This window comes from Cyprinus carpio, chromosome A7 (genome assembly GCF_018340385.1).
Source record: "Cyprinus carpio isolate SPL01 chromosome A7, ASM1834038v1, whole genome shotgun sequence".
NCBI lineage: Eukaryota > Metazoa > Chordata > Actinopteri > Cypriniformes > Cyprinidae > Cyprinus > Cyprinus carpio.
Window position 1 is genome coordinate 47,157,067 of NC_056578.1, and position 22,218 is coordinate 47,179,284.

Here is a 22,218-nt window from a genome sequence, read left to right on the forward strand (position 1 = left end):
ATCAAAACATTTGCGTTCTCTTCAGAAATTTTGCATTCATTCACAAAACATATGCATTCTCTTGCAAAACTGTTGCGTTTGTTCACAAAACATTTGTTTCCAAGCAACTCATCAAATATTCTACAAATACAGGTAAAACATCCATAGATTTAAATCAATAAAGTGAGGAAATAAAAGTAATTGCCATATTAACAATGACGTAATAATTGCTCAAGCACCATTAAACTGGATGTGGACCATTTGAACAGTCATTTTCAAATCAATTGCCAGGCTGTCCATTGATTGTGGTCTGAGGTTGTGTTCTGAATTAAATACTAGCATACGATTTACTGCATGTAAACATTTCTAAATTTTTAAAGGCAATATGCTGCATCAATGTGTGTTCCTGTGGCACAGTGGTAGAACGTTGTGTTAGCAGCTCAAAAGGACATGGGTTAAATTCCCAGGGAACACACATACATACTGATACAGGCCATTTTTGTCACCCCCATCTCTTCGGCTCTGTTGCAGGTCAGTGTCCTGTTGCAAGTGAGTTTGTGCATTGCATCACATTTGGCCACAGGGTTTAGTTGTAATTAGCCCATCATTTCCTGCACTCATGAATCTCCAGAGCTTGACACTCCCATCATGCTCCACTGTAAGGATGGTTCTCAACACTCAGTGTGTTTGGTTTGCACCGCACATGACATGTTGCACTGGGGTTCAATGCGGGTCTCATCAATCCTCCTCTGTAGGGTCTCATGTGGTCACCGTGTCCAGCTTGCTGTTGGGAAACTTCAGCTGAAATGTGATGCTTGTATTTTTCAGTCAGATTTATGAAGTGTGTGTGTTTATGCCGCTGGTGTTTCACACAGTTTTTCCATCACTGTCACTGAGGACTGCAGGTCTTGCTGAGGTCTCATACTGTGGATTTTGTTTACTGGTGAGTCAGTTTTAGACTAGCTGAAGTTCTGGGCAGGTATTTGTAATTCACAGCTTTTTTTCTTTTGAAAAAAAAAAAACAAAAAACAAAAAAAAAAACCTTAATTGTAATTAGTCTGTACTTGTAGTATACTTCAAATCTTAAAAGTATATTTTAAAACGTGTACTTTCAGATAATAATAAATCAGTTGAATATAAGGCCACTTTCACGATTGTGTAATAAACATAAACACCCAAATGAAAGTAAGTGACCTCCACCTCACGGCAGACTCCAGCACGGTGAATGTGATTTCACCAAGTACAACATGTTCCTGATCAACATCCCTGTTGATCCTGGAACAACATTCCAATAAACCAATCAGGATTAAGGGATATGTTTTCAAGAAATGTCAGTTTTAGGCTTGCAGTCAGAGGTTAGATGCTTCTACATGCTTGTTATTTACCTGTAATTTCTATTAGGAATAAATTATGGGTAGGGTTAGGTTTAGGGGTTGGGATTGGGTTAGGTCTATAATTTGTAAACAATGATGTTGATCCTGGAACATGTCTTACTTGGCAAAATCACAGCGACCATTGTAGCCATTCACAGATGTACGGAATGGCCATTCAGAGATGTTTCAGATCACTAGTCAGAATCCACTAACCGATCAAAACACCAAAGTTTTTGTTCAGTCTTGAATTCTGCAAGCTAAACCTCTCATTATAACAAACAGTGTAGACACGATGTAAATAATAGATGTATTGTGCAGTGTAGAGAGATTCATTGATTATAACAAAATTTTCTGAGATCGCGATAAACTGAAATGCGTGACAGCTCAGTGATTATTAAGGTAGTGGTGTTAGCATGCTATCTTGGGTATAATCCATTCAGAATTTGAATAAAAGTGTGTGTGTATATATATATATATATATATATATATATATATATATATATATATATATATATATATATATATAAGATGGATCACGTCAATAACAAATACAAGTAAAAAAAAAAATTTTGAAAACCACTGCTCTAAAGTTCAACTAATTGCATTTAATATCAATTATAACTATAATACATTTTCTTTTAATTGTACTAAACATGCTAAGTCACCAAATGTAATGCATTCAGTTTGCACTTAAAACTATTCTTTTAGAGTTTATTATTTTTAATAAGTCTCCGTCAGGAGACTGGAGCTCCTTTACCATTGCCGTAGGTCTCATAAGGTCTCTTAATTGCTCTTAGTTTTGGGGCAGTATTTCTCAGACTCTGTATTTGGAGGAAGCCTTGGACGTTTGCCTTTATATTTGGAACGTTTCTTAGTGTTGTGCACAGATGGTTTTTATTATTGCATGCTCTCTGGACACATGTTGATGCAAATCTACTGATGACGGTCAAGTGGGTGGTCCAAAGCAACAAGGTCATTGCGATCGTTCTTAGTCTTCTTTGTAAATGACTTTTATAAATGTCTGGGTTTTGTATTAACTTTGACATTTAAATTATGAACGCGAGTTCTCCAGGGAGCAGTTAGTAGTTCTCATTTACTCTGACTTCATTCCAGTGTTGCTCTGGTCTAGTGACGAGGAAAGATCCAGGTGGGAATGTTGACGTTGTGTCAAGATGAGATTACGAGTAGATTTGCTTCCAGTATGAGCTGCTCCAGGTTTGGCTCGGCCCTCTGATTTGCCCCAGATGGACGTACTTTTTCTACATTCACACAGTAGTTGCTCTGAAATCCCGGGACACAGATTTCACCATCTGAGAGCTCAACTCAAAATATATTATTTTAATTATGCATTAACATGATCAGATTGATCAAATGGTTTACTGTAAATCTGCATGTCTGTGCAATAATGAAATGGTTCGGCCAAAAATGAAGATATGTTTAAAATGTACTCCCCCTTGGGCCATCCAAGATGTAGATGAGTTTGTGTCTTTATCAGGTTTCATCCATCCCTTGCTCACCAATCGATCCTCTGCATTAAATAACAACTTCACAATAATCAAAGTAATCATAATAATACAAGCAATTCACATGACTCCAGTCCAATTAACATCTTGTGAAGCCAATAGCTGCGTGCTTGTAAGAAACAAATCTATTACGTCAATCTATTGAGACGTTTTAAACTTCAAAACATTGCTCCGTAGTCCGTAATCCATAATAATGCTTCCTTCAATGAAAAAGTTGTCTGGTCTGAATCAGGAGAGAAATATGCACAGATCAAGCACCATTTACAAGCCAAAACAGCTTTAATTAAACCACATCTTACATGATAAATTTGTTTCTTATATACTTTTGGCTTCACAAGATGTTAACTGATGGACTAGACTGAAGTGGATTACTTATGGATTATTGTGATGTTTTATCAGCTGGTTGGACTCTCATTCTGACGGCACCCATTTACTGCAGAGGATCCATTGGTGAGCAAGTGATGCAATGCTACATTTCTCCAAATTTGTTCCCATGAAGAAACAAACTCTTTATTTTCATTTTTGGGTGACTACGCCTTGAAGGAGTGATAAAGCTCACAGTGGACAGAGGCTCCGTCTGGTAGAGTCAGATGTCAACAGTGCAGACACCGAACACACGTTACTCTGTTTATTCCTCCATGAAACATTTATGGCTGCCCTCCTCTGTCAATACATCCGCTGCGGGAGAGTGTGAGATTTCTGTAGAAAGTTTCTCTCAAACTTAGTTAAAGTGCCAGCAGCAGTCGATGTGCTGCGATATCTTTGTGTTCACTGGGTCTCTTGTGCTGGGATTCACTTCAGCTCATCTTAACCCTGCTGCCCTCCATGAAGTCTTGAATCACAACCCATCAGGCTTATTATTGTTAATGAAAACTGAAACTAAAAATAAAACCATTAAAAATTGTTACTTGAAATAATATAAATATATATATATATATATATATATATATATATATATATATATATATATATATTATATATAAAAACCACTAAAAACTTGTTTAAAAATAAGTAAAGCAATATTAATCATTTTAGTATTTACTTTATGTACTGAAAAACTAAAATTGAAAATAAAATAAAAACTATACATAAAAACAAACTACTAAAAATGACAAAAATACAAAACTAAATCACTAAAACTTTAACTAACATTAAAATGAAATGGAAAATGGACCAGCAGCTGGACTTCCACTCCACACTCCAGCGCGTCTGTATGTCTGCAAAACAACAACAGCACTGCCAGACCAGCACAAATGTTTATGGTGCGTGATTTCTGGGCTTCCTAATCACAGGAAAAGTGCCTGTGGGAATTTCTGCCGCCTGGATCAGATTGTGTCTCATTTACTCAAGCTACAGTATATGCTGCTGTACTCCAGCGGATCTCAAACCCACCGCTCTGCGCATTCTCTGTGTCTTCCTTATTTACACACCCGATCTTGATCATCAGCTTGTTAAGAAAGAGCTGCATGAACTGAACCGGATAAGAAACTTGAGAAATGTGCAGTGCTGTGGATCACTGAACCAGGATTGAATTGCTGAATTGTGCTTTTCTCTGTGGCTGTAGTCTGAGCGAGGCTCCTACAGTTACATAAGAATACTTTCATTTTCACAATCACCCAGTACACTCAAGATTATTATAGTATACTAGCATTTACTAAAGAATGTTGTTTGTCCATGCAAAAGTCATTGTTACAATGCTAAGGTGCTGTGTGTGGCTGCTAGGGCATTGCTAATGGATTGCTGTATAAAAATAAATATCTCATGTATAAATATATAAATATATAAACAACATTATACAAACAGTATACAGATAGTGTGTATTATTTTTTAATTAAATGCAAAACAAGTTTTGAATATATTTTTCATCATTTTTAGACAAACAGTATACAGATAGTGTGTACATAACAGATTCATAGTGTGAAATAAACATGAATGATCATCAGAAGGTATGCTGAAAGAGACTGTACAGCTTGGTGTATCATGTCTCATATAATTGGTCAGTTAGCGTTTGAACCAAAAGAAAGACGTCAAATAAAACAGCTTGTGAACAATATGTCTCTTAATGTTTTATTTACATCAGGAAAGTTATCCAGTGTTAGCTATTAAAAAACAAAACAAAACAAAACAAAAAACACCAGAGGGAACTTATTTACTGTTAATTATATATGTATGTATGAATTAACAAGTTTTTTATGAAAATTACTTTGTGCAAGTGAGTTGTAGGCTATACAAACATTATTATTTGAGCGTGATTATTATATCTGAAAATAAATAGCATTGAATATAATAGTTTTGTTGTTCATTTTAACCTTTTAATGTAATAAATGAGAGGGACCCCTGTATAGTAGTTGTGGGTTTTTTTTTTTTTTTTTTTTTAAGAAATCAATGTTTTTGGCAGATATCATTCTGAATAATCGGCAAACAGTATGGGCTGAGAAATTTAATACTGCTGTATCTCTAATTTTACATATGTATGTATTTACATATGTATGTAAAATTATATATTTAAATCTATAAACAGATGATAGTTTTAATTTGGAAGATATACCATGCTGTTTACAACATAAAGCCTATTTGCAATTGGTTTAAAAAAAAATATTTGACAGAAAGATCTTTTTTTTTTTGTACCAAATGTGCTCAAACATTAAATTCCAAAACTTCCGTTTTTGTATTTTCACAGGAAATACACCCAATGTTAGAACTAAACGTTACTATGGCAAACCCATCGGTGGTGATCATCACCTCCAGCAGTCCACTAACCATCCTGCTTCAAGACAATCCCACAGTGAAGATCTATGTAAGTACCAATGCATTCGGTGTTTTCATTTGTAAATCCCACCAGAGTTCACTTAAAATAACACATGTTGTGCATGCAAAGGATACTTCCAGATCTACATTTGCCAGCACAAAATGCTTGCATCCACTTCTTTATCGCACGGGAGCCGTTGGCAGGTGTCTGACAATAAAACCAGCTACTGCTGCACACTTTCAGCTCTGTTTTGAGAGGCAATTAACATTGTTTGTTTAGCCCGTGACCCCATGAGAATTTGCAAACAGACTTAACTAGTGTCGAATATGGATGTGCCAGTGCTCTCCAAACAAAACAGCCCAGTTTGTTTTCTTCAATTTGTTCTTTGCACCACTGAACCTTGTTAACCTTAATTAGAATGCTGTGGAACAAAGCGCATTGGAATCACAGTGCAAACCGAAAGGGAGCGAACTTTAATTTCCTAGCAAGGACTGTGACTGAATGTGACTGAATCCTGAGCCAGACTGCGAGATATTAAAAATGCAATGTGTTATGATGGGAGAATCTGATGGCCTGGGGGAGACACGCAATGTCTTGAGTCCGGAGAAATGGACTGTTGTTCTTGAGCGCTCTTATCAATGAGACACGGTCAGGCCAGGCAGAGAATCACTCCTGACCATTTGCAACACCAGCCTCAATCCATCACAACCTGTTCACTCAGTGTCTCAGGAAAACAGATCAACAGGCAGAGACCAAAATCTGCTTTTCAGTCTAGGTTGTTCAGTTTATACATATATATATATATATATATATGTATTATGTATATATATATAGTATATATATATATATATATATATATATATATATATATACGTATGTATATATATATATATATATGTATATATATATATATATATATATATATATATATATAGAGAGAGAGACATAGAGAGAGAGAGAGAGAGAGAGAGAGAAAGAGAGAGAGAGAGCATATCAACACTGCTTTTAAATATTTAATTAAGCACAAATCTCTTTAAAGTAGGATCAATATTGCATTTATGGCACACTGAATACTGTTATCATGGTAGCACTTTATTTTACAGTCCTGTTACTCATGTACATACTATGTACTTATTTTAGTAATTACAATAACTATGTAATAACTAGGTACTAACCCTGAACCTACCCCTAGTAGTTACCTTGTATTACCCGAACTTTCTTAGATAAATACACTGTAAGTACAGTATAAGTACATGTAAGTACACGTGCTGTAAAATAAAGTGCAACCGTTATCATTTATCACTTAGAGTATGAAAAAAATACTACTGTATTTTCATGTAACGGTTAACAACCAAAGCAAATCATTCTGACAGCCCAAAAATGAAATTACTTTAAAATATGACAGTATTGACAATATTGGACTGCAAAGCAGTGCAGAATGGAATATTATTCCCTCTTCTCTCAGCATATGTTGTGTAATAATAATTCCAGGCCTGATGTATTCTGACGTCCGTTCACTGCGTGTCATAAGCATCTGCAGCAGAGAGAAACTTTTTTTGTGGAGACAGTCATTTCATGTTATTGTTCTCCATTCTGTCTTCCATTCTGAATCTACTAACCTGATGACAAGAACAGACTGAGAAAATATGATGAAAAAAAAATGTGTCTGTTTTGTTGATGAAACATTCCCGTCCGTTTCCTCCTGTCATCTCAACACAGACCTTCAGTGGATTTAAATGCTCTAGTAGTTTTAAGCCGTAATTGTCATGTGACTGATAACTTAGGGTGCAAATAACAATGCAAAAAAAAATCATAATCGTCTTCTTTTCTTTATGCAGAACATTGTTTCTTTTTCTTTTTTTTTCTGTTGATTTGTGGGTGAAGTGTCTGTTTTTGAGCTTCATCCATCACATCACACATTACAGTTTGCGTCATTGGAATTGTGTCTTGAATTTAGTTGCTGTCGGTCAAGCTGCTTCCTGAGGTTTTGATGCGTCACGTCACTCATCCAAGACAAATGCCCATCAATCTACAGGCGCCCCATTGTGTTTCAGATGAACTCTTGTCTATGTGCCTTCCTGTCTCTGTATTTCCATCCAATACACATGAAAAAGTTCAATCAGCCAGAGGTCTCGCTCCAGTAAAGTCCGCTGAGTCCCTCCCGCTTCACAAACACAGCGATGGCCACTTGTGTGTTAACGTAGGGCTGGTGTTTTGCATTGTATATACTGCATAGTTTTGCTGACTTGAATGTTGTCAAATGTGTATATTGACTATTTCACAGCGTCTCAGAATGTGGCTCATCAAATCAGAATTTAAGTGATGTCACGCTTGCGGTCACTTTGTTCTGATTTGGCCGCAAAAAATCACATGATATTCATACCAGCAGCACAGCTATAAACGTGATTTATATTGAGAACTTGCATTTCTGACAGAAATCGGACAGTTAGCTTGTATATTTCTTTCCTGTCTACAATAACAGGTCCAAAAGAGTGCAAAAGAAGAGCTTAATATTTGTGTCGATCAAGTTCCAAATAAAAAGAGAAAATAATCAGATAAGATGAAACATTTAATTCAATGTACAAAAACACATTTTAGTTGCTATATTAAGCATGAATCTGAAGTAAAAAACAGATGAAATAAGTTACTCATAGCCTGAAATAATATTTTGATCAGCGCTCACCCTTATCTGCAAACTTTGAAGGTGATTTTTTTTTCCTTTGCACCAAAGATTCATCATAATTATGCGACAATTGAAAACTTGCAAGCAATGTTAAAGATACGACTGTCCTAGAATTTGTGTCTGCAGTATATAGAGCTCTGGCTATAAATCATGCTTCATAAATATAGCAAGGTTGTTGCCTTATATATATGTGTGTGTGTGTGTGTGTGTGTGTGTGTGTGTGTGTGTGTGTGTTTGTTTGTTTGTTTCGATTCTGTTTTCCATATCGGCATTTATTATCCCTTTGTATTGCTGTACTGTGCATTTATTATACTGTACTTATGCCACACACAGACACAAACACACGTTGGTATGTGTGGTTATGGGGACTCTCCATAGGCGTGATGGTTTTTATATTGTGCAAACTGTATTTTCTATTGCCCTACAACAAACCTACCCTCACAGAAAACTTTTTACAGAAACATTTTTAGATTTTCACATGATCCTTCAGAAATCATATTAATATGGTGATTTGCTGCTCAATTAAAAAAAATCAGATTATTCTCAATGTTGAAAAAAGGTTGTTTTGTTTCATATTTTTGTGAAAACTGATGTTTTATTACTTAGTATTCTATGATGAAAAGAATGTTTTTGTTACATTTTAAACATCTTTACTGTCAATTTTGGTCAATTTAATGCATCCTTGCTGAATAAAAGTATTCTTAAATGTTTGTTTTTTGATTGTGTATCAAGGTTTCCACAAAAATATGAAGCAACCACCTATTTTCAACATTATTAATAATCTGAAAAGCTTCGTGAGCAGCAAATCAGCATTTGACCGTTATTTTAAACGGTGATAATATTACTGCTTTTTCTGTATTTTTCATCAAAAGAGCAGAAGAGAAGAGACTCCTTTAAAAAAAAATAATATTTAGAAACCGTTTGAGCTGTAGTATGGGATGGTGTCATTTTTCCTTACACTTTACTGTAATAAACAGTACATTTAAGAGTTGTCAAAAGTCAAACACTGCCATCTAGGATCTCTGATTGTAAATAACAGCAGTGTGACTACTGTTATGAAAGATTTGACATGAAGGAGTCATTTTATTATTTGTATTTGCATTTTGTTGTTTTCTGCAAACAGAACTCTAGGTCTGCATGTGGAGACTGAAGCTGATTCTCCTGATGTGCTTTTATATTGTATCTTATCCTAAAAGCAAACTCATTTCCATCCACTTTACAGGTAACAGATGGGTCCTCAGTAAATATTTACCTGCCAAATAGAGGAAGTCCACAAAAGCACGCTGCCCCGTTCGCAAACAGCGATTCTGAGCTTCTGAAATGGGCAACAGAGACATTTGGTGGAGTCACATCCTTCACCACAGCACGAGATCCCATGGTCATCACTTTCACTGGGATGAAGGGTAAGATCACGCTCTGCATCGATGTATTCGGCTCTTAAGATGCGTGCATTATCAGTGATCCAGTCATTGTGAAACACTGAACTCTTCCAGGAACACACCAACCCTCAACATGTGACCTGCAGCCAGAAATAGCAGCAGATAAACAGTTCATTGAGCTGAAGCTGACATCTCCACCTGATGAGCTCAAATCATGTTACACCAAGTATTCTGAAGAACCGATTCACGTGATCAATATTCCTGATGATGTCAAAATAAGGTAAATATCACTTTGTAGCGTCACAGTGGAAATGGGAGGTTGGTGAAGGAGGTTTGTAGATTCATTCATTCATTTTTGTATTGCCTGCGATAGATGCTTCAGGTCTCTTTACTCATTATCTGTACAGTACAGAACTGAAGTTGAGGTTTCAATTATTTGTTTTTAATGTTCAGTTGTCCCCAGTCATTGTTCCTCAAGGTAGCCAACATCTTCTAAAAATCTCTACTACCAGAAGTTTAAGAATGAAATGTGATCACCCCTCTGGTCATGTGATAACATTGGATTAATGTGGCATTTTCTTTCAGGCATGTTTATCTGCATTTGCCATCCAATTCTAAAGTGATCCTGAGAGGTCCAGCAAACACTGAGTGGACAATCCTCAACAATATTTCGGTCAAATTTCTGGTGAGAATGGCACTAGACGATAATTTAAGTCACAAAAATTAAAATAAAAATAACTAAATAAATAAATAAAAATCTAATAATTGATAGTGCATAACTCATAATTATGGCTTTACATCTCTTTTCATCTAATTTCATTTTCTCAGAATTCTGAGTTCACATCTTGCAATTAGTATTATAATATAAACTCTGAGAAAAAGATTCACATTTTTTGCAATTCCTAACTTGCAGTTGTGAGATATACATGAATTTATGAATTTACATGAATTATGAATTTACATCTCAAAATTCGGACTTTTTTTCATCTTGTGATTAATAACTCGCAATTGTGAGATAAGAACTAAATTGTGAGATAAAAAGAGATCCAAATTGTAAGTTTAGAACTCATAATTATGAGTTTACATCTCACAATTCTGACTTTTGTTTTTTCACAATTCACAAAAAAAAGATCCACAGTCTGAGTTTATTACCCACAATTATGAGCTTACATCTTGAATTTCTGACTTTTACATCTTGCAGTTATTAACTTTTCTGTTAATAATTCTAAGAAAAAAAAATTAAAATATGAGCTTACATTTCGTTTTTTTTTTTTTCTCAGAATTTTAAGTTTGTATCTCACAATTACTAACTTTCAATTAAAATAAACTCTCAACTATGAGAAAATGTCTAAATTGTGAGTTTATAGCTCACAATTATGAGTTTAAATCTCACAGCTCTGACTTTTTTATGATAATAAAAGTTGTGTATGCAAACTGACAATTTTTAGAAAACAAGTTAGAACTGCGAGAAAAATGTATTCTGTGGTGTAAATAAGCTTCCATATTTCCATGGCTTAATCAGCTATAAGCACTTCTTACTAGTTCCTAACAAATAACAAAGTCTTTCTCTCTTAGTCTAACAATCGTGTAACCTTAAATGGGATGAAGTTGCTTCTGAACAAGACAATCTCGGATGACCCTAAAGAAATCAGGCAGAAGGTGTTGTTACACTACAAGAGCACCTCCATCACCAGCTACTCTGAGATCCGTCTGAACGTGTCACACATCCAGCTGTGGATCAGGGATCACACAAGCTCCTCAGGTAATCTGCTCTGGATCTCCTTTCTCTCTCATTAGCCTGGGAATCAGGTTTGTTCTGGAATCTGGCCTCATTGTGCAGTTCTAGGCTGATTTTACTGGTGTGCTCTACAGGAAGACAGACAGCTTTTAGCCTCAAGCTGCAGAAACGTTGTTTTTCTGATATGAAAAGGTGTTGTAAATCCATTACGAGAGTTGTAAACCTTTATTAAAGGTACTACTGAGACTGTTTGTCTGCTGTCCTCTTTCTTCACGTTTAGTACCAGCAGAAGTGAAGCCCACAACACCAGCACCCAGTTCTTCGTTTCCTCTTCAGATGCAGCTGTTCTCGTCTCCAGACTACATGTTACCTCTGGATCCCAGCAGTAAAGTTCAGAGTGACAAGAGGGTCTATGCAGAGGTAGATAATACTCAGTTTTTGAAAGGGCTCAAATACTCTACGGTCTTATTTTGTGGAGATTTTATTATTATTATTACGAAATCCTTGTATTTTGTTTGACATTACAATATCAGTATATTTATTAAGTGTATTTATTTATTTGTTTGTTTGTTTGTTTAATTTCATAATTTAATAAAAAATGAAATAAAACCATTTTAATAATAAGAAGAAGAATTTACAGAACAACAATACAATTACAATACTAATATTTATGGTTGTCGTAATTTCATTGCTTTTAAACTTTAAACTATAGAGCTTTTATTTTGGTGGAAAACAGCTGGGAGACCTTACACTTCTCCTTTGTTGATGAGATTTATAAAAGGTTCTCATTATAAATTTAAGAAGATGATTGCATGTGTTATAAGCAACCCAAAAACACAGCATTTCCAGAGATGGAGAAATCTAATTATTCAGTCTTTAAAAACACAACAGTTTTTTCCTTGGATTTACACAATTCATGTGGATCATACTTCAGAAATATGACAATACTGAAAAATCCCCTTATTGCATTAAAAAAAAAAAATTAATTGTGCTTTAGCGCTCTGTACGCCCGGGTATCGTAGCAAATGGCATAAAAATGATTCAGCTTCTGATATACCACAATCCAAATGAAAACACCTCCGTTTGTTACTCATTTACTCTTTCTCTTTACCAGATCTCAAGTCAGAGCTTCGGAGCCATTACCGTAAGCATTAAGGTCAGTAGCTGTTGGGTTAGCTCCATGCCAGAGGTGAGGGACATGCCGTTCAAAGAGGAGGTGTGTTACATTAAGGACTGTCCCAAGAGACTCAGCTTCTCCTTTGAGATGCTTCAGAACCTGCCATCCAGCTCGTGGGACCTCGAATGTGCAGTTAAACTTTGTTTTAAAAGTGGAAAGGTTTGTAGGGGTCTGTTTCCAGAGAGTGTAAAAACAAGACTCTTAACAATGTCCATATTACACAATCATCTCTTGTTGTTTTCTTTTCTGATTTTAGTCTTGTACAAACGAAAAACACGTCAAGAGGAACTTCCAGATCAAGCCATATATCCCAAACAAAAGTGAGTACGAGCTAATTTCATCTCAGTGAAGCAAGAAAAATCAAACTATAAGTCCATTTAAAAGTGCACTGCTCAACTGTGTTCAATCGATATAGGGTTGACAATGGCAGCAATTACAGAGCAGAGTGGCTGATGGCCAATTCATTGCTGATATAGTAAGTGTAATACTAATGGTTGGCTGATATTTGTTATTTTTTTAAAGCGTTACTCCACCCCAAAATGAAAATTTTGTCATTAATCACTTACCCCCATGTCGTTCCAAACCTGTAAAAACTTTGTTCATCTTCAGAACACAATTTAAGATCATTTGGATGAAAACCGGGAGGCTTGTGACTGTCCCATAGACCGCCAAGTAAATTCCACTGTCATGGTCCAGAAAAGTATGAAAGAGATCGTCAGAAAAGTCCATCTGCCATCAGTGGTTCAATCTGAATTTTATGAAGCGACGAGAATACTTTTTGTACACGAAGGAAACAAAAATAACCACTTTATTTAACAATTTGTCTCCTCTGTGTCCCTTTAAATAGTTGGCATCGGCTGATACATTTTTCTGTTTGGCTGATAAAAGCAAGACTTTTATTTTGACATCCTTTTTTAAACAACTCCCTCATTTGTGAAGAACACTATAATAGGATTTGCAGAATCAAAAAGTTGCTATCTACTGTATCAAGTTCATTTTCACATTATTTATTTCTAATTTAGTAAAAATAAAAAATAAAAATCACTGCATCATTTGCTATGTACTACCTTTAAATCAAATACGGTAATATCATAAATCCATATCAGTCAACCACTGAATAATAGAATGGCAGAAAATGAGATGTCAACAGAATTTCTGAAACATATTTATTAATATGAAGTTTATTTCTAATCATATTCACTCAAAATTGTGATTGTGAAAATCAGCCAATGACAATAATATCAAAAGGCTCAAATATTTTCCAGGTAATAATTTCTTATTTCTTGTGTTAATAACAGTAATAAACCATTCAAAATGTAGAACATCCTCAACACACATTTATAAAGTTGGTTTGGGTTTACCCTAGGTGCTCCCACAGTCTGTTTAAAATGCCAATAATAAACACACAAACATGGTTGAAATGGCCAAAAGCATTTATTTTATGAACACAGGTTTGTTGGATCATCTGTGTGTGTCAGCTGCTACAAATTGTTGCCTTAGATTTTCAGGAAACTTGTGATACCCTATAACATTGAACCCTGTGAAGCTGGATAACCTTGTGTCCTAATTTAGAAACATACAGGAAATAAATCCTCCCATTCAAAACACCATTCAGCAGCATTCATTTCAGAGCACAACAATGGGATGACACACCATTGTCCCAGATTCAATCTACTCCCATCTCGCCTCATCAAAATTTGTGCTATTCTGGTGGAGTTAGAGCTGGTGTTGCACCCCCCCCCCCAAACTCTGGCTGACGTCATCAGTCGTCATGTAGACGGGAAGGGGGTGTTTACTGGAAGGCCTGCTCGCTGACCTTGTGGCTGCAATCAGAAATAATGAGCCAGTGGGGCATTTATTGTGTCCAAGGTCTGGTATGCTTGGCCTTTCCGAACATGGGGCCCGGGTCTCTATTGTCAGCCGCACACAAAGAAGGGAAAGTGTTGTTCTTCAAAAGGGAAGACAGTCCCCGGGAAGATGAGTCAAGAACAAATTCTTGCATTCCTCGCTGCCGGCTACGGTGAAAGAATGCTGCACTCTGCACAAACACTGACATGGGGTCATGTTTCTGCAGGACACTATGTGTTCTGATCCATCTTCATCCACATAATTTTTTCCTCCACTGTTGTCCATTTGGAACAGTAGATGCGATTCTTTATGTTGGAGGCATTTTCCCCCACAGGGCACCTCTAAAGTGTTTTGGAGGATACGAGCCCTTGGGCTGTTCTTCCTGTTCGAGGGGCCGACGTTCATCCTCTCCTGACCACCTGCTCAGCCGTTTCCTGCCTCTGTTTGCTCCGCTCAGACTTTCTGACCAGACACACAAATAAAGCTGATATTTGGTGGAAGATCTGCTGCTGACAATAATGTATAGTGTGTGGAAAATAATGTGTTTTTTGAAACTTAAACTGCATAAACCCAATTCATTACACCAAATACACAAAATAATGTTCTTTTTAGCAACATCATATGACCCCTTTAATAACCTTCCTGCTTTTCGTCAGTGTCATGGAGAGGAACATAAGAGCGTATGTATTAAGCGGCTTATATGAACACAGGTAAACAGGAAGGATGCAGAGTGGGCGCCACAGGACTCATTCCACCCAAGAGACAAATGATGAGACTTTAACCCACTTGCAGAAACACACTTGGACCTCCGATGCACTTGAGGACCACTTCTGTGTCTATGTTGCTCCACTTTTGACATGAGCAACCTGAGCTTTGTGTTAAATAACCTTTGAGAAGTTGGGCTCTTGATTTCATCCAGTGTTGGCAAGTAACTAAGTAGTGATGCTACTAACTAGCTACATTTGTCAGTAGCATGACTGTAGTTTAGCTGTTTTCAAAGCAATGTGATGCCCTTAAAGTACAACTTTGTACTTTATACTTTATTATGATCACTCCAACTCACCTCAGCCCCTAGTATCAAAGTACTGTATAAAGGTGCAAATTGCTGTGTAAATGCATTCATGCCACCTCTGAGTAGCATACATGGTCTGTGTAAAGACATTCAAAGGTATTGACATGCACCTTTTTGTTAGTTAAAGTACAGAGAGTATTGCCCCAGTGACAAGGTGTTGAAACCCTAAAGGCTTATTGCATTTTGTTTCCCAATGCTTAGTCACAAAACACTACATTATCTTCACTGCCGAATAAACAAGGCAATAATCAAATGCACAAAGTGAAGAAAATGGTTCGTTTGGCAGTCTCTGTGACATTTTCTTTTCTCTATTCTTTTCTTTTCTTTTCTTTTCTTTTCTTTTCTTTTCTTTTCTTTTCAGTTGACATTTTAGTTGAGCAATGTTTCATGATAAAATATCGGCACAGGAATCTCTCTCGTCTCCATTGTAGAAGATATTTCATTGGTTGAACTAAAATGAAATTAAAATTTAACCATAATAAGAATTCTTTAAAAGTTCCAAAAGTTCTGATCAATTTTTAAATAAAATGTCAAATAAATGCATGAAAACATTTATTTAAATATATAATGGTAAACATATTGAATTAACTGCATGTTAGTTGAGTTGAACTCAAACCCTAACAAAACACACCTGAACAGGCTAAGAAAGGTGTTCAGAATTTATTGCAAATGACAAGTCAAGTCACCTTTATTTATATAGCACTTTAAACAAAACAGATTGTGTCAAAGCAACTGAACAACATTAATTAGGAAAACAGTGTGTCAATAATGCAAAATGACAGTTAAAGGCAGTTCATCATTGAATTCAGTGATGTCATCATGCAGCTCAGTTCAGTTTAAATAGTATCTGTGCAATCATTTGCAATCAAGTCAACGATATCACTGTAAATGAAGTGTCCCCAACTAAGCAAGCCAGAGGTGACAACGGCAAGGAACCAAAACTCCATCAGTGACAGAATGGAGAAAAAAACCTTGGGAGAAACCAGGCTCAGTCGGGGGGCCAGTTCTTCTCTGGCCAGACGAAACCAGCAGTTCAATTCCAGGCTGCAGCAAAGTCGCATTGTACAGAGGACTTCCTGTGGTCTTGTCCCTGTGGTCATCTGAGACAAGGTCTTTTCAGGGGATCTGTCTCTGGGGCTCTAGTTGTCCTGGTCTCCGCTGACATTCAGGGCTGTAGAGGTCCTTTCTAGGTGCTGAGCCACCATCTGTGCTGGATACGTACTGGATCCGGGTGACTGCAGTGACCATCTGACCTGGATTGACCTCGGAATAAGAGAGAAACAGACTAATATTAGCGTAGATGCCATTCTTCTAATGATGTATAAGTACATCGGGTGTAATGGGAAGTGTTCCCAGTTCCGGTTTACCTAATTAATGCAGCCTAAAAATCCTTTAATGGATTTGGATATTAGAAGCGTATTAGTGTGTTATGTGTAAGCCAGGTTAAAGAGATGGGTCTAGATTCTAATCTAGATTTAAACTGCAAGAGTGTGTCAGCCTCCCGAACAATGTTAGGTAGGTTATTCCAGAGTTTAGGCGCTAAATAGGAAAAGGATCTGCTGCCCGCAGTTGACTTTGATATTCTAGGTATTATCAAATTGCCAGAGTTTTGAGACACAGCGGACGTGGAGGACTATAATGTAACAAGAGCTCATTCAAATACTGAGGTGCTAAACCATTCAGGGCTTTATAAGTAATAAGCAAGATTTTGAAATCTAATCTTTAATAGCGAGCCAGTGCAGTGTTGACAGAACTGGGCTAATATGATCATACTTCCTGGTTCTAGTAAGAAATGACAGGTAGGTTCAATTGGCATTGGATCTACAGTCTGCAGAACACTGGCCAACCAGGACTGGAACTGAAGAGCCCTGCTCTAGGGGATGCTATTCAGTAAAGCTGCTTATGCAGTATGTTATGTGAAAAATGCTATATTAATACAGTGGACTTAACTTGATGGGCTCGATAACTTTAGTGTAGTTAGCAAGAAGCTTTTAGTGTAGCTAGCTACTTTTTTAAGGTAGCTTCTTTGAGAGTAATTTGACTGTAGTTTGCCAAGCTACAAACCACTCTTAATGTAGAGTAGTCCCACTACAGTTTCACAGTAACTTCCTTGACACTGATGTCGTCTAATCCTACCTGGCATATTGTACCTATACAACACCGGCATGACAATTAAGTAGAGCTTGGTCTGGGGATATAATTCTCGCTTTGGTGTGCGAGAGGTCCTTGGGTTAAAATCCCGGACGAGCCCCAAATTTCTTACGCCCATGGTCTGACCTAGTTATCATTTTCAACTGAACCATGGGGGAAATCACTTTACAAAGGCATGGTAATAATTGTCTATCACTGAATGTAATGGTTGTAGCAATGGTTTCTGAAATTAATATTTGCTCTGTTTCAGATCCATGTTTTGAGTTTGGGCTCTCGGCTGTTCTGGGAATCGCGTTTGGAGGATTTCTGATCGGAGTTCTCCTCACCGGCGCTTTATGGTTCATTAAGATACGCACAGGTAAGTTGCAGGCATTTGGAATGAGTTATGTTTAGCGGAGCTTATGACTTATTTAACTACTCAAACGTGAGAAGATGTATTTGGTAGAGATTTCGCTGCTTCTCTAGCTTATGAGGGAAGAGGTGGAGCTCTAACAAGCCTTGTGATGATTTCCCACTAGAAATAAGATGAAGCATTTAAGTAAGACCTCTGCCGTAGTACTTCCAGACTGATAATCTGTTCTTATCTTGAAGGAACTTTTTTGAGAAGTCCTGAATATAATTGATGTCTTTATGAGTTTTGTAGTGAACGATAATGCCCAGATCTCATGTGTGCATGTGTTCCAGGGCATCCTGTGGCTCTGGGAATGAGATCAACGGCAGCCGAGCTCTCAGGTAAACTGAGCTATAAACTTTAAATAGGTCAATATTTTCCTCAACACACTTCCTCTACTCTTTTCCTGTTGCATTTCTTTTTCACAGTATGATCCCCTCTCTCGATAGTTGCCGTGAAAATCTGTTTTTGTTTATTTCACTCAATATTCCCTGTGTCTTTTGTCCAGTCCTCTCTATAACCGGATGCCCGTGTGGTCTGACCAAACGGCAGCCAGTGCCCACCCACCAGTCTCCCTCAGAGAACAGCAGCGCCAATGCCAGCATTGGCAGCACCCAGAGCACGCCCACCAGCAGCATGGCATGATGCAGTCGCCATGTGTCCCTCCTCTCCTAACGCTCGCTCACTCTCGAAGCCATCTCGCGCCACACATCCCATCATCCCGAGCGAGAGAAAAAGAGAGGCGGTAGCAGTCCTGAAACGTTCCCTGCACCTCACAATATTCCATTCGCTCACCCGGCTACGGGAAGTCAGTGGGGACGAAGAACAAAAAAAGAAAAATCTTGGCTCCCAGAGACAGGAAAAACAACGCATAACCCCCAGGAACTAACAGGAAATTTGTCACATTCTTGTGCCGGTGCCTCTCTGATGGAGGCGAAATAAGATTTCACAGACAAACAGCAGTCTGACGCATCAGTTCGCTTTCAGATGGGACTAAATATGGCTCAAAGAGATGAGTGAACATACGTCAGACTCATATCCAAACACTTAGCCAAGGACTGACAAGATGAAACCTTCCAACAAATCAACTATTGGACATGAACATAAAAGGAAGCACATTTTTATTTTTAGAGTTTTTACTGAATAGGCTGTCCCACATGGGACAGATTGGAAAATGGCTACCTCGGAGTCTCTGATTTGTTATATATTTGTTTGACCATAACTATAAACAGTTGCTGAATCTCATTAAATATGTCAAAACATGTCTTATTTAACCCTCAAATCAACAGAAAGACAAAAGCAATTATGTAAGACCTTTATTGATGTGACATTTTATTCCAATCTCATTCTTATTCCTTATATGTTTGAAAAAAAGAAAAACATTATATATATATATATATATATATATATATATATATATATATATATATATATATATATATATATATATATATATATATATATATAATATATATATATATAAATGCCTTTTTCTTTTGATTTATGGAGTGAAATGACCCACAACATTTTCATCATAATAATAATAATGATTTTTTTTTTTTTTTTTTTTTTTTTTAATTTCATTTTGTAAATTTGTCTTCATTGAGTGACAAAATATATTTTATTAATTACTTTAGTAATTAAGTAACTTTAAAGATTTTTTTTTTATGTGTGTGTTTGTGCATGACTTTAATATGTAGATGCTTTAATCCCTGAATTCAGTAGAGTCATAACTTTGGAAGTTGGCTGGAAGTTTCCATAAATGGAGAACTTATCTTATTTTTGTTGTTGTTGTCTTAAGAATTTGAAGTTGATTGGAAGTCAAAGAAAAAATGTGTCCTGTAAAAATGAGCCCAACAAAACTAAACATCTCTTGTGATGTAGCTTATTTTCAACAGTACATGGTATACTACACATTTCATGTGTATTTATTCATGTATTTGTATAGTAGAATACATTTGCGGGAACCTTGATATCAATTTGACATCAAATATTAGTCTACTTGATCAAGATGCTGGAACATCATTTTAAATTCAGTTTGGACTGCAATTTCTTCCAATTGTAATTGGGTGAAAATGGGAAGTTAATCCCACACTGAAATTGGTTTAATGTAAATCATGGCCAATATGTTCGACGTTCAATTTACATCAAATCAACAGCATGTCAAGATTTTGACGTTAGTTGGAGTAGCATATTTGATTTTTTTTTTTTTTTTTTTTTTTTTTTTACATACATTTTGATGTCATTTAGATGTCTTTTCAACATCAGTTGCCCACTGGGTTGTCTTTTTATATGACAAAAGAGCAAGAGATGATATAAAGTAGGTCAAAAATGAAAGGGGTATCATCAGTTATCAACCTTCATCCCTGTCATTCCAAGCTTGTATGACTTTCTTTCATCTGTGGATCACAAAAGGAGATGTTTAGCACAATGTTCATGCTGCTCTTTTCCATGCAGTATACGCAGATAGTGAGCAGGAGTTGGCAAGCTTCAAAGAGGACAATTTTTTTTTAAAAGTATTAATAATAACCAAATCCCAAGTCTTCTGAAGCCATGTGACAGTTTTTGTAAGAAAAAGAGCCAAACTGAAATCAATTTTAAGTCAGAGAGGATTTTTAGTGTGCGACAGCTTAAATTGGGGCGCATTGCTGGAGTGTGTATGAAGCGTACTGCTGTGAACCGTTCCTTTAACATCAGGTGGATGTGCGATTTGTGCAATATCTGTGGTATTACTTTGTTCATATAATTGTTTGTGTCTATATGTTACATTTTTATACTGCATTTGTATATTCAACATTCAGCATTTGTATTGCATGTTCTGTTTTCTCTGGAACGTTTCCATTTAAAGCACTTACCATATGGTCATTATTTCAAGTCATATTTCTTCTGTTCTCCCCATTCTGAAGGTTCATTTTAATCCGGTTGGGCATACTTTTAAATTAAATCATGAAAACAATGCCTCCTAATGTCATTAGAGTTTATTTATTGCTTCTCCATTTATTTATTGATGTTTTGGAAATGTGCTATTCTGAGAATTGCGTAACTGCCCAAAGAAGTGGAAACACAAGTTGCACAAATGCAGTTTTGTCCAGCTTCGCTCTGTTGTACCCTCTGACCCCAATCTGTGTGCTGTTTCTGGCCCTGAGGATAATCGTTACATTAAAATATTACAAAGATGTTACTGTGGTTTAGTGTTACATAGAGTTATACAAAGTAATGCAAATTTATATATATGGTGGCAAAAACTACACTGAAAACAAAGTGGAGATTTGATCTATGTGCACTATTATATTATATGTATCTCAGTAACAAGACAAAAACAGTTTTCTTTGTTTTGGAGGGATGAACACTGTTAAATTATACCATTGCATCAAAATGTGTTAATAGCATACTTTACTATAGGTTGGTGTGGATCATTTTATCAGTTGTTTATTATTCATGCAACAATGCATTTAACTGTTATTGTTTTATTAATAACCAATGCTCTATTGATGATACTTTGTCTAGTGCTCTTATGAATGTTTTTAGCATGACATTTGTGGAAATTTAACTAATAGACTGAATAAAATATCATAGACTTCCTCATGTCTAGTGTTTGGATATTTAATTTAACTCTGTAACCTAATTGTTTTACAAATCGGTGTACTGTGTTAAATGCTACTGTTCTTGATAGCATTGATAACGTTTCTGACAGATAATATCATGATGTGTTTTGCGTATTCTGTCAGCAACAACAGCGTTTCGATCGATATATATATATATATATATATATATGTATACACACACACACACACACATATACATATATATATATATAGTATATATATATATATATATATATATATTATGTATTATATATATATATATATATATATAATATATGTATATATATATATATATATATCTATATATATATATATATATATATTCTATATATATGTATATCCTATATATATATATATATATATATATATATATATTTGTCATTTTATGGCAATGACAATGGCAAATTTATATAGCACCGTTAATTGCAACCCATGGTTGTCCAATGTGCTTTACAACAAAATGAAAACACAAAAACACATTTACTTAAAAATACACAAAGTATAATAAAAACAACAACAACAACAATAAAATGTAAGGCAGGAAAGTGTT

At 36.0% G+C, this 22,218-nt stretch overlaps 1 protein-coding gene across 2 annotated transcripts in view; it reads left to right on the forward strand.

The window, feature by feature from the left end:
* Positions 1 to 19,162, forward strand: part of LOC109073946 (endoglin-like) — a 40,893-nt gene extending 21,731 nt beyond the window's left edge. For both annotated transcript variants that reach the window (XM_042761324.1, XM_042761325.1), the window contains exons 4-14: positions 5,556 to 5,672; positions 9,530 to 9,710; positions 9,801 to 9,966; positions 10,272 to 10,371; positions 11,262 to 11,448; positions 11,705 to 11,844; positions 12,539 to 12,760; positions 12,858 to 12,921; positions 17,923 to 18,030; positions 18,357 to 18,404; positions 18,572 to 19,162. In XM_042761324.1, the coding sequence (XP_042617258.1) occupies positions 5,556 to 5,672; positions 9,530 to 9,710; positions 9,801 to 9,966; positions 10,272 to 10,371; positions 11,262 to 11,448; positions 11,705 to 11,844; positions 12,539 to 12,760; positions 12,858 to 12,921; positions 17,923 to 18,030; positions 18,357 to 18,404; positions 18,572 to 18,708 (1,470 nt within the window). In that variant the 3' untranslated portion in view covers positions 18,709 to 19,162. The remainder of the gene's footprint in view (positions 1 to 5,555; positions 5,673 to 9,529; positions 9,711 to 9,800; positions 9,967 to 10,271; positions 10,372 to 11,261; positions 11,449 to 11,704; positions 11,845 to 12,538; positions 12,761 to 12,857; positions 12,922 to 17,922; positions 18,031 to 18,356; positions 18,405 to 18,571) is intronic.
* The last annotated feature ends 3,056 nt before the right edge of the window (positions 19,163 to 22,218 follow it).